Source organism: Stomoxys calcitrans, chromosome 4, assembly GCF_963082655.1.
Source record: "Stomoxys calcitrans chromosome 4, idStoCalc2.1, whole genome shotgun sequence".
NCBI classification, from domain to species: Eukaryota; Metazoa; Arthropoda; class Insecta; order Diptera; family Muscidae; genus Stomoxys; species Stomoxys calcitrans.
This window is the reverse complement of record NC_081555.1, coordinates 52481837-52496077: the sequence shown is the minus strand read 5'-3', so window position 1 is coordinate 52496077 and position 14241 is coordinate 52481837. Positions and strand designations below refer to the sequence as shown.

At 40.9% G+C, this 14241-nt stretch overlaps 1 protein-coding gene across 1 annotated transcript; it reads left to right on the top strand.

The window, feature by feature from the left end:
• The first annotated feature begins 303 nt into the window (after positions 1-303).
• On the top strand, positions 304-2364 carry LOC131997376 (uncharacterized). The gene is made up of 2 exons (XM_059368328.1): positions 304-778; positions 852-2364. The coding sequence occupies exons 1-2, from the start codon at positions 776-778 to the stop codon at positions 1365-1367; spliced, it is 519 nt and encodes a 172-aa protein (XP_059224311.1). The 5' UTR covers positions 304-775; the 3' UTR covers positions 1368-2364.
• Positions 2365-14241: the final 11877 nt, after the last annotated feature.

The following is a 14241-nucleotide window of genomic DNA, read 5'->3' as shown; positions in this document are numbered from 1 at the left end:
AAAATTTCAGAAGCTACGAGTTGAAGCTGGAATAATCGATTGAGAGGGGGTGTTGTAGAAATACTCCAATCGATATTTACTTGTTTAGTTATTATTCTAATCAAGTATGCTTTTCCTATACATATATTATTTTAATCAAGTACGTTTTGTTTTCCTTGCATTGGTGTATAGAAATATTTTTTTTTTTTTTGTAAGTCAAAAATAACCCACCTTTGAATTCTGTTCGTTTAATAAATCTTCAAATTAATTTTTACTAAAATAAATTTGTCAATCCCGTGAATTCTTAATTACAAGAAAATCGCTTTCATTTATAATGAAAGCTGGAATTCCCATGATATTTACGACATATCGGCCAGTTTTCTGGCATCCTATTTGTACTTTTACATCCTAATTTTAGTAAATAGATTTAATTCACTTTACAGCAGCTGAACTACGTGATAACAATTGCTTTTTTTCATCGATTGGTCGTCCAACACTCACATTTTTGAAATACCACTCACAACTAGTCCTTGGAGGGACTTTCCAGAACGACTACTTTGGGATTGTCAACAAGCTCCTGGTATTGGGTCTTAACGTTGTTTTATATCATATCATAGTTTGGATCCACATCGAAACTGCAAATAACCTGGCTTTTGGTGCCTAACAAGCATCACCATATTTAAAACCAAACTCAAAAAAAAAAAAAAAAAAAATTAATGTGAAAGAACCATGACACAGACTACTCTATGTCGCCTCTGTGAAATATTATGAAACTACAGTGAAATATTTCGATCCGATGGTAAGTCAGGAAAGTCCTCCTATCTTCTACAGTGGACTTAATAAATGTATGTCTGTTTCTTTTAAATGTGTAGCTTCTGAGCCTGGAGCAAGAAAAACAGCCGGTTATATGCGAGGTGTGCTGGCAACATATTGATGATTTCAATATCTTTCAGAAGACGGTAATACTTGCACAAACAAAGTTAAGTGAATACGCCACAAAAACAGAGGCTATTGTGAAGACCGAAGATGATTCTTGTTTTGAACCACCCGTATCGGACATACCGGATTTTGCAGAACATATTGTAGATCCCGTTAGTGAATGTAGAACTCTTACCGACGCTAATATTAATGAGGATGAAAAAGATTTCATGGGGTTTTCAGCTGACTTCGAAATATTTGATGGACGTAGCGATTTGCAGTTTAGTTCAGAGGATGAAAAACCTTTATTGGAATGTTTGAAAACGCGAAACAAAAAATTTCCCAAGATGTCTACTCGCAAGAAGAGGGAGAAACCTAAGGGAAACCAAGCTGCCATTAAAATTCCCAAAAAAAAAACGTGGCAGGATACCTTAAGCAGAATCATTAAAGAGTACAAAGTCTTCCAATAAGGAAAGAAAGGAAAAAATATCAAATGAAAGTATGGAGAGCATAAACGATAATCTCCTCAAAGATTTGAAGTTGGAGGATTCAACATGTTCAAACGAAGAAATGGAAGAGAGAAATGGTGAGAAGCTACTCGATACAAGTTTTGGAAAGAGAACATCGAAAGAAATCGATGAATTCATAGTCCAATGGAAGCAAGACTTAGATTGCTACCTATGTAGTGGAACTGCACCAAGTATGTTGCACTGAGACAACATTTTCGAAAGGAACACCATAATAAAAGATGCTACGTTCTTTGCTGCCTACGTAAACTCAGTCGTCGACATCAATTGGAAGAACACATTCGAGTGCACGTTGATCCTGGAGCCTTTAAATGCCAACTTTGTGGAAAATGCTGCACCAACAAAAGACAAGGACAGGAACGTTTCTTTGAATGTCCAATATGTCAGAAACGTTTTGCAAAGAAACCTGTATGGGAGAGGTATATGGAAATTCACGAAACCAATAAAGATTACGTTTGCCAAAAATTGGTTGTTATTGTGGCCACCATATACTTGCATGGGTTGTCGAGTTGTTGGTGTCCCCTACCGATCGCTTGAACAACGCATACAACTGTTGTTGTTGTAGCCACATCTGCAGGTGGAGGTGTTAAGCTCGTTCCGGACCATACGACCGATCGCCGCGGAACATGTTGCTGTTGTTGCTATAGCCACATTTTCAGGTGAAGGTGGCGATCCTCCCTAAGCTCCTGTAGGTGAGCAAGCTCGTTCCGGTCCAAAGGACCGATCGCCGCTGGTACAGGGTGGCCATTGGTTATTTAAAGGCGACAATAACCCGCCTTGTCATATCGAGTATTATAGGCACTCAGTATTTGTGCAAGAGACGGTGCCGCTCGGCTTCTCACTGTGACTCTCCGCTGATTGTCCGCGACTGCCGTTGCAGCTACTCCGTATGGAGCATTCCACTATCCGCAATCTGTGGACGATTATAATTGGTGCCAAAAATATTCAAGACATCGAAATTAATAGAATTACTTTGATAGAATATTTATATCATCTCTGTCAAAGTTTAAATCTGCAGTGGACATGAAATTGAAATGAATAACCATTCGCGATATCGGCATAGACACTAAACGAAGTACTACAACAAACGTTCATTTAAATCTATTAAATGAGCAATTTACAAAAGTGGATAATTCTAACACATCAATCCCATGGCAGCCGGTTGTACGCACCGGATTGACCCGATGGAACTTTCATCGGCAAGGGCTGCCGCCTCAATGTACGTGTTCGTCTTTTTTCGTCATGGGAGAGGCACATCCCGGAGTGCCTTCTCCGTATGCTTCTGGTCCGTGCCGGGATTGAAAAGAACCCCGGACCCTGGTTCTGTTCCGTTTGCCAGAACCGCCTTCATCATCGGTCAGTGTCGGTGAGGTGTAACCGGTGCTAGGAGTGGGTACATTTCCGTTCTTGCTCTGGCCTAACCTCGCTACTAGAGTATAGTCATACTAGCTATGTCGCTAGGTGCTGTGCGAACATAGCCAGCAGTGGGTCACAAGCGTCGCCGTCGTCGCCTTCGGGGTCCTCGTCGTCGGACTATGTGACCCCCCCGACCTCTCCCGTACGGCAATTTATGCAACGACAGCACCCTAGCTCTACTATTGCCAGGCCAGTGTCGTGAAATGTATCGTTCTTGCAGTTAAACTGCAATGGACTGCGAGGCAAGATTGATGAGATTGTAGATTTTATGAGTCGGAAGAGCATATCGGTCGCAGCGATCCAGGAGACAAAGCTGACTAACACCTGCAGCTTGCACAGTTGTCACGGCTACAATGTGCTACGTAAGGATCGCTCAAGGAATGGAGGTGGGGGATTGGCCTTCGTTATACACCATTCCGTGCAGTATATACCTATCTCGCCTGCGCTTGACGCTAGTGACCCATACATGGAATGTATGGGGGTAGCAGTCAGGTCTGGTACTGCCGAGATAGAGATATACAACGTGTATATACCGCCGGTTGGTAGCTGTGTCCCGATTAATGGCCAGGCCTACAGCCCCGACATAAGTGGGTTGCTATCTGGCCATAGTCGTCTGGTTCTGGGGGATTTTAATGCACATCACTCGTCATGGCATTCTCCCCTAGGTAACGACCAGCGTGGCAGAGCAGATAGATTGCTCCACGTTTTGCACGGTGAATGAGGATGCCCCCACTAGGATTACGAGGAGGTGCAGCAGCTCGCCAGACATCTCAATCGCAATGTAACTTAGGCACCGGTGCAGACAAATTGTGGGCCACTGTTAAATCTCTCTCGAACCCCGGTAGACGGGACGACAGGACCTCAGTCACTTTTGGCGAGTTAACCGTGACTGATCCGAAGAGATGCGCCAGGTTGTTCAACCGTCAATTTATTGTGCATCCCGAGAGAGACAGGGCAAGGAGGAGAGCCATTCGCCGTATTCGTGGTCTCCGAGCCGATAAACAGCCATCACAATTTACCGTGGACGAAGTTACGAATGTCATCCGTGGCGCCAAACCTTCCAAGGCGTTGGGCCCCGACGGAATCTCTACATTGATGCTGAAGAATCTGGATTTACCTGGAGTTGAGTACCTTACCACAGTCCTTAACCTGTCATTGAACACTCTTATAGTTCCCGATGTCTGGAAAATGGGCAGAGTGATCCCGCTACTGAAGCCTGGTAAGGACCCGAGTTTGGGGGAGTCGTACAGACCGATCTCCCTTCTCTCACCAGTGGCTAAGACGCTTGAGGCATTACTCCTCCCGAGCCTCGTAGGAGAATTTCCATTCGCCGAGCATCAACACGGATTTCGGAGACTGCACAGCACAACAACAGCTTTGCATGCCATCACCACACACATTTGCCGTGGCTTCAATCAACCCAGGCCATGTGACAGGACGGTCCTCGTGGCACTGGACCTATCGAAGGCATTCGACACGGTCAGCCATGCCAAATTATTTGAGGACATCGCCAACACGTCCCTCCAGCCAGGCCTGAAACGTTGGGTCGCGAATTATCTGTGTGGCCGCCAGTCATTTGTGGAATGTAGGGATAAGAAGTCAAAACACCGTAGAGTGAAACAGGGAGTTCCCCAAGGTGGGGTGATATCTCCGGCTCTGTTTAACCTCTACCTATCCTCCATCCCACCTCCTCCAGACGGCATAGAGATCGTATCATATGTGGACGACTGTACGATCATGGCATCAGGCCCCCCACCCATTGATGACATCTGCGATAGGTTGAACGTCTACCTCAACGAGCTTGCCTCATATTTCGCTGCAAGAAATCTGAAGATATCCGCCACCAAATCTTCAGCCACACTGTTCACTACAAATACGCGTGAGGTGAATTCTGAGCTGACTGTGATGGTCGACGGAGAAATGATTCCGACCATCAAGTGTCCCAAAATACTTGGCGTCACATTTGACAGCTCTTACACTTTCTCCCCACATGCCACAGCAATCTGCAATAAAGTCAAAAGTAGAAACAAGGTCCTCAAGTCACTCGCTGGCAGCACTTGGGGTGCAGACAAAGAAACCTTGTTGACCACGTACAAAGCAATTGGCCGGTCTGTGGTAAGTTATGCAGCGCCAGTGTGGTCACGTCAACTTTGTGACACGCAGTGGAATAATATTCAGATCTGTCAGAATGCCGCCCTCCGAACTGCGACGGGCTGTCTCCTTAGTTCTCATGTGGACCACCTCCATCAGGAGACAAAGATTCTACCAGTGCGAAGACATAACTACATGCTGTCTAAGCAATACCTTCTGGGCTGTTATCGCAGAAATCATCCAAATCATCATCTTGTGGATAGATACCCACCGCCCAGAAGCCTTAAGGTAGATCTACACGATCTAGAGCGTGAGGTCCAGCGCTACAAGAGAGAACCTCTAGATCAAGCAGCATATCAAGCGGGTCTGAACAACATTCATGCAGACACAGTAGCAGACGCGTTAATTGGCTACCGGGTGAATGTAGTCCTTGGAGAACGACCACCACCCATTGCACCCGAAGAAATCGACCTCCCCCGGCAAACCAGAGTGGTTCTGGCTCAATTACGTTCCGGCAGATGCAGCCGCCTCAATTCCCACAGAGCTAGGATTGATGCCGACGTGCAAGATGTATGTCCCGATTGTTACCAGGGACCGCACGATACACGTCACCTGTTTAACTGCCCGGCCAGACCCACTCGACTCAGACCCAGATCCCTGTGGACGCACCCCATCTTAGTCGCGGAGTTCCTGGGTCTTGACACTCAACAGAATCAAGCAGACGAAAGATAGTACACAATAAACTGCTACAACAACAACAACAACATCAAACGATGTTTATTCTTGTCTTCAGATGGTTTCTATTGAACATGATTTTTCATTTCAATGCTTCAATAGTATTGCTGTCATGAAAAGTATTTCATCAATTAAACCCAACACTGTGGGTACTGATGAAGTGAGCCCAATTTATATTAAACTTTTGCTATTACAGTAGATTACAGGATAATTACCAAATCCACGTTTCCTCAAAGTGGAAACAAGTTAAAATAATTCCAATACTGAAAACAGACAATTCATTTCGACCAATAGCAATTTTACCCTTTCTATCAAAAGTTTTGGAAAATTTGCAAAGTTCCCAGCTCCTGGGTTCAGGAAAAAAAAAAGCTACACTGCAACTCTTATTGATGTCGTCGAAGATCTTCGTCAAAAATATGATATTTATGCTCGTCCTTTTGGACCATAGTAAGACGTTTGACACAGTAAATCATTATTATTATTATTTATTAATAGATTGATTAAGAAATACAAAATAATACATGCATGTATATAATATTGATTCTTAAGCATACAATCTATATATGGCTTAGCACATATGCTGCTTGCCATGTTAAAATATTTAATCATTTATATAATTTTCAAACATCAAAACAGTTTATTATTAATTTTCTATATTTGATACAGCTTTCTAAATAAGAGTACAGAGAGGTAAGATTCGTGCCATTTAGTATGTTTAATGTTTCATTTTCTTCGAGACTTATTTTGTTAAAATAAAGTTTCCTAAATTCTTTCAAAATAGGACATTTTCCAATAAAATGTAAAGTATTTTCAGGTTCATCTGTGTTACAGATAGAACATATGCCAGTAGTGTTACTTCGAAATGCCCTGGAATTCAGATCAAGCAATCCACCTCTGGCTTTAATGATCAAGCTGGTAGCACGAGCAGAAAGATTCTCTGTCAGTGTTGGGATCATATTATAATCAAGATATGGGTAGAGATCGTGAAACTGAGAATTTCTGGCTGCCGATTCAAAACTATATCGTTCCTTTACATTCAAGGCATCAATTATTTCCCTCCAATAGGCGCATAAGGGCAATCTATTGTTGGCGGGCAGATAGTTCAAATCCTGACATAATTCCGACCACACTTTTGCCCAGGAAATATTTAGTTTAAGGATTTCCTCTGCTAGAATTCGAGGAAGTCTACTAACTTCTAGTTGAAGTACCCTCTTGATGTAAAGAAAATGAGTTTTAAGGGTGGAGGAGTATAAGGAGTATAGTCCGGATTCTAGATACAACATATAATTAGGTGTGTTGTTAGGTAAGTAAAACATCTTTTTAATGAAAAAACGAAACAACTTTTCAACATCATCATATTTTTCGTAACCCCATACTTGAGCAGCATAACACATGATAGACTTTGAACAAGAGTCAAATATTTTTAATTTATTATCGTGAGAGATTCTTGGGTTATTTATATATTTCGACCACGTGGAGTTAATAGCAATTTTCGATGCCGATAATTTGTTCTTTAAATGGTCTTTGAAAGACAAATTGTACGCGATTTCCACACCGAGATAAGTATATCTGTTAACTATTTCTATATCTTCATCGTTGTAGCGGAAACGAAGACCGGACGATATCCTAGTACTCTTTCTAAAAACCATAACTTTCGACTTAGTAAGGTTTACTTTTAAGCTCCATGTACTGCAATATTCCTGCAAAGTGTCAATCATAATCTGTAAATCTTTAGGTGTATCAGACAAGATCACAATATCGTCGGCATAGAGTAGTATCTTCACGTGTGTGTTCGCGATATTTATTCCTCCAGTTAGAGCATCGGGTAAGTCATTTAAATATAGTGAAAAAAGAACTGGGCTAAGAATACATCCCTGTTTCACTCCCGACTCTACAGGAAAATATTCCGAGTATGTATTTCCATCCCATACTCTGCTTTTAGTATTCTTGTACAGTAATGTCACTATCGATACAATTTTCGTTGAAAGTCCTAAAGATGAGAGTTTGTAGAACAGACTGTTTCTTGGGATAAGATCAAAAGCCGCGGAAAAATCAACAAAAAAGGCATAAGTGGTCTTACCTTTAGCCTGGTTCAACTTCACAATGCTAACTAAATTGAAAATGTTGTCAATCGTAGAATAATCCTTTCTGAAGCCAGCCTGAAATTCATTCAAAATACTATTCATTGACAACCAATTCGTTATCCTATTCAAAAGAATAGAGTTGAAAATTTTACAAACCGAGTCAATAAGCGATAAGCCTCTGTAGTTGCTTGGTACGTTTACATCCCCTTTTTTGTGTAATGGAATCAGAATGGATTCAGTGAATGTGATTGGTATGTCTCCCTTAAGGAAGATTTGATTGAAAACGTATAACAGTTTTTGAAGGAAACATCTGGGAGCATGTCTGTAGAACTCATAAGGGATACCATCCTGCCCTGGGGACTTATTCGGTTTCAACTTCCTTATAACATTATATAATTCATAATATTCAATAGGGGAATCTAAGAACGGGTCTACGAAAAACGGCATGCACCAACTAATTTCCTGGGATTGACCAGACTTATCCAAAAGCGAGCTGAAATATCGTTTGAACTCATTTGCATCAATGTTTCCTTTCATGCTGTTCGAACTGGTACTTAATGATTTAGATAGTTCCCACCATTCCTTGCTACACTTTACTTCGTCTAACCTCATCAAGTTGTTGTTAAAATATTCCAACTTCTTTTCACTACACAGCCTTCGAAAACTTTTCCTTGATGAGTAATAGAGCCTCCTATTGTTCTCCGTATTCATTCTTTTGTACAATTTTAGCCTTCTGTACATAACAGACCGTGCACGGAAGCAAGACCAATCAAACCATCTTTGCCTAGGTTAAAAAAATTTTCTATTCCTCCTGTGGATATGAGCCTGTCTAATTGCCCGGGAAATGCTCTCGACCATAACATCAACAGGTAAACTATTTATTTGACCTAGATCAAGTAGCATGGAATTAAGTTTTCGTACATACTGTGCTTTATATATTCCTTTCCAATAAAGACGGTGTTGAATGTTGTTATCGCCTCCACTGCCCATTAGCCTAGGAATTCTGATTTGAAGGCACAAAGGCATGTGGTCAGAATATGGTTTAGGGGGAATCACAAGTTTCTCGACATAATGAATGAAAGTAGTGGAACAGATACAGTAATCAATAACAGAGTTACCCATTACACCGCAGAAACTGTATTCTCCCTCAACGTCGCCATCTATCCTACCATTTAATATAATACCGCCAATGTTCTCAACAATGTTCAATAGTTGTTTCCCACGAGAGTTTGTAGTTATATCTTTGGACTTTCTAACGGAATTAATATGAGAAATACCACGAATCATGTTGTTGTCTAAAATCTGGACGTTGCCAATTCTGGCATTCATATCTCCCATTAGGCAAAAGTTTGTTGGGCCAAGATCCAATAAAAAGGAGTCAAATTTTTCAGCCTCATGCTTCCAGCTAGTACAGTTTATGTAGATGGGAATTAAATAGACTGTGTTACCGCAAATATTTAAAGATAGAAATGGATAAGAGTATGACGTTATAAAGTTAGCTTTGAGTGAGATTTTTAACTCTTTTTTGAATCCATAGAGGCCTCCTCCACTTGCTCTACCAAATCTATTCATTTTAATTGCGTCCACCCAGTGTAGGTAGTAGTTTTTGAGGTATGACGAAAAGTTTGATCGTTTATTTGCAGTTACATGTGTTTCAAATAAAAGGAAAACATCAAAATTATTTAAAAAAGTTACAAAATTACCAGAATTGAGACAACTTTGTAGATTTGAAACATTATAAGATAGTATATGGCACGAATCAAACTGCTATTGTGTGAAAGAACCTGAGCTTACATTACTTGAATTAACTGGTTTTTGACAGTGAACTTCAAAAGAACAATCTGTATCTGCTAGAATATTGTTGAGATAATCTGCCTCACGTTGAGAAGGTGCAAGTATTTTACCATCTCCCCAAGTGTATCTTATGTCGTCAACGAAAATACAGAATTCACCTAGACGAACTTTTATATTGTTTTTGCTACTGGATAGTACTTTAGACAGTTTTCTTAGATTGTATCTATTCATCTGTTCAACGGCAGTATAATCTTTTTGTATATATATAGATTTTCCATTTAGTTTTGTCCTTGAATCGATTACACGCTGCGCTTGTCCATAAGTATCAAGAGAGAAGATAAAGGATTTGCCAGACGATAACATTCTTGTTTTCACGATATCAACTTCCATTTTCAAATCATCTTTACATATTTTTTCAAATCTCTTCTTAGCTGATAAGGTGCTTTTACACGAAAGCCCACTCACCACAACATTTGCCGACCTGCTTCGTCTATCTATTTGTTCAATTCGGTTCGTAAGCTTCTCTACCTTGATTTTCAACTTAGAGTTTTCAACTTTCAAGTCTTCCACTTCTTGCTTAATTGCAGCCACATCCTCCTTCTTGGCAACGTCCTTCAATTTGTCGTCCAACATATCCCCCAGCTTGCTCCATGAGAAAACATCTTTGTGGTCAGAATTCATGCTTTGGCACGGCGAAAATTTTTTCGGTGTATGATTTGCCTGATCTGGTGATGTTGATAATAACGTGCGCTTACTATTCATCTGGCAACACAGTACAACATATGATCGACGATAACGATAAAATACTTCATTATATTTTGTGTTCAAAACTCAAAAATCTATTTAATTTCTCAGATACAGCCTGCAATCTAATTTCATCTTTTTTGTCTAATCGTTCTCAATATGTTGTCCTAAAGGAACAAAAATCGAACGCATTAGATATATCGCGTGGTGTTCCTCAGGGCTCTATTCTTGGTGCTTTATTATTTTCTCTATACATAAATTACCTTCCCAACGTTCTTGAAACATGTAGTATACAGATGCATGCGGATGATGTATGACTAGATGCAAGCAACAATACAATCAATCAGCAAATGGGAAGCACTAACTGTTTAAATACAAATCCCTCAAAATCTTATAATTATTGTGCAAAAATGCCGATATTAACTTAAGAATTTCGACACTACTATTCAGCGAGTAGAGCCATCTAGCAGTTAGGGTTTGAATTTCAACACCAAGTTGACTTGGTCTAACCACATAAATCGAGCTTCCGGCAAAATTCATGGTGTGTTAAGAAGACGAGGCTATTGCTGAAAGGAAGCAAGAAGGAGGTCAGTATAGCTATTGGTATCATAACGGGACACATAGGACTACGAGCTCACTTATGTAAAATCGGTGCGGGGAAGATTATGTGACGTTGGAGCATTTTCTATGCCATTGCCCGGCTTTCGCGTCTAACGAATACCGGCACGTATGTGGGGACACAGTACCAGACATGAACCAACTTAAAGGCGTGGCATGGAAAATAATTAAGGATTTTGTAAGAAGCACGGACTTTTTTTTTGTCTTTTTTGAGGTTACGTTTTTTGTAGTATTTAGAGAGCACAACAAGCCGATTACTGCCTCAGGTGTATGTCCATAGTAGCATGGGGCGAATTAAGATCCGCACCCTCTTTTCAACCTAACCTAAGAAACCTGTGGAAATTACGTATATCGTCTCCTCAAGATATTCTTTTGCTGCTTGCTAAAATGTATGCAATCCCAACACTTCTCTATGGATGTGAAGTTTAGGCATGCTGCGACTATAATGATACAAGGATACTTATCGCTGTCTATAATAATATTGCAGGTTATGTATTCAACAAAGGAAAAAGAGAAAGAATTTCGAAGTTTTCATACCGAATCTTCAATGTCAAATTTGACAACTATCATAAAATTAAATTTTTGTACGACCGTTTGCAGTTTGCGATATCCACTAGAGGAAATAAAAAACAAATTTTAACCAAATTTAGAAAACTTTCTTCAGAACGGCATTTCTACATAAGCAAACCTCGTCTTTGGAACTAGCTCCCCGTTAATATTCAACAGTTAAGCAATGCTTCCGCCTTTAAAACTGAACTTTTTAAAATTTATGATTGATTTATAATATCGATTTTTATATTTTACCTATATACGAGTCAACTCTAACTACATATAATTATTCTAAAAAATTTTGTATTGTTTGCATTTACTATGTGTTCACTTTTAATTCTAGTAAGTATTGAATGAAGAGTCTTAGTGAGAGGCAGGGCGGTACCGGCTCTTGCTTAAATACTGAGTGCCTATGATACTCGATATGAAATGGCAAGTTATTGGCGCTTCTAAATAACCAAAGACCATCATGTTCCCGAGGCCTGGAACGGGATAGCTGTGAACAGCACACAGGCTGGAACATTGAGATCCGATCTGTGTGGTGTTCATTGCTATCGCGAACAGCTTAGCTGCGAGCTACCGGGCGCGTCCACAGATTGCGGATAGTGGAATGATCCATACGGAGTAGCTGCAACGGCAGTCGCGGACAATCAGCCGTATCGAGTCAGTCACAGTGAGATGCCGGGCGGCACCGTTTCCTGCACAAATACTGAATGCCTATAATACTCGATATGACAAGGCTGGTTATTGTCGCTTTTAAATAACCATTGGCCACCCTGTTCCAGCGGCGATCGGTCCTTTGGACCGGAACGAGCTTACAGGAGCTTGGCGAGGATCGCCACCTTCACCTGAGAACGTGGCTATAGCAACAACAGCAACATGTTCCGCGGCGATCGGTCGTATGGTCTGGACAAGGCTGGTTATTGTCGCTTTTAAATAACCATTGGCCACCCTGTTCCAGCGGCGATCGGTCCTTTGGACCGGAACGAGCTTACAGGAGCTTGGCGAGGATCGCCACCTTCACCTGAGAACGTGGCTATAGCAACAACAGCAACATGTTCCGCGGCGATCGGTCGTATGGTCTGGAACGAGCTTAACACCTCCACCTGCAGAATTGGCTACAACAACAAACAAGTTGTATGTGTTTTCCAAGCGATCGGCGGGGGACACCAACAACTTGACAACCCATGCAAGTATGTGCTGGCCACAAAAACAACCAATTTTTGGAAACATATTTCTTCAAAATCTAGCGAATTTGGACCTTGGATGAACTATTTATTAGTAGATCTGGTCTAGAAAGCAAAAGGTCGAGTGTTGTAAATTTTATTTTTATTTCTTTACTTTGTATGTACTCGTACAAGTATTTCACATTACAATTTCCTGGGATACTTGTTTCATATCTATACTTGCAGTCATGGGTTTCTTTAGTCTGGCTTCTGCCCACTCAATTGGGTGGGCCTTTTTTCGATGATGATGCATATTGGAGCTAACTTTAAATGTTTTCGGACAATGCGGACAGGTGTAAAGATCTTCTCCTGTATGGCTCGCCATATGCTCGCGTAGTACAAGATTGGTCTTAAACGCCTTTTCACATATTGTGCATTTGAATTTTCGAGGTGCTTGATGGACATATTTCTTATGACTGAGCAGAGCTATAGAGGATGGTGCAACTTTTCCGCATTCGCTACAGATGTATACTGTACTGCCGTCGTTATGAGCCACCTGTTTATGACGCTTTAGACTGGTGTGTGTATTGAGCTGGGCAGTGCACTGATCGCATGGCCACTTACGTCGCTCCACACCTGCATGTTCCAGTAGATGTTGGCGAAGGGTGTAAATGCCACGAAAAATTTTGCCGCATTGGTCACACACACGTTCAACGTTATGTACCATGCGCTCGTGAACAATCCGTCTTTGTTCCGTTGGAAAACCTTTGCCGCATTCTTTGCAAACGTGATCTTTATTAGGTTCGTGAATTTCCATATGCCTCTTCCATACAGGTTTCTTTGCAAAACGTTTCTGACATATTGGACATTCAAATGAACGTTCCTGTCCTTGTTGTGTATGCTGCTCGTACATATGATTGCTTAAAGTTCTTTTGTTGGTGCAGCATTTTCCACAAAGTTGGCATTTAAAAGCTCCAGGATCGACGTGCACTCGAATGTGTTCTTCCAATTGATGTCGACGACTGAGTTTACGTTGGCAGCAAAGAACGTAGCATCTTTTATTAGGGTGTTCCTTTCGAAAATGTTGTCTCAGTGCAAACATACTCGGTGCAGTTCCACTGCATAGGTAGCAATCTAAATCTTGCTTCCATTGGGCTATGAATTCATCGATTTCTTTCGATGTTCTCTTTCCAAAACTAGTATCGAGTAGCTTCTCACCATTTCTCTCTTCCATTTCTTCGTTTGAACATGTTGAATCCTCCAACTTCAAATCTTTGAGGAGATTATCGTTTATGCTCTCCACACTTTCATTTGATACTTTTTCCTTTCTTTCCTTATTGGAAGACTTTGTACTCTTTAATGATTCTGCTTTAGGTTTCCTGCCACGTTTTTTGGGAATTTTAATGTCAGCTTGGTTTCCCTTAGGTGTCGCCCTCTTCTTGCGAGTAGACATCTTGGGAAATTTTTTGTTTCGCGTTTTCAAACATTCCAATAAAGGTTTTTCATCCTCTGAACTAAACTGCAAATCGCTACGTCCATCAAATATTTCGAATTCAGCTGAAAACCCCATGAAATCTTTTTCATCCTCATCAATATTAGCGTTAGTAAGAGTTCTACATT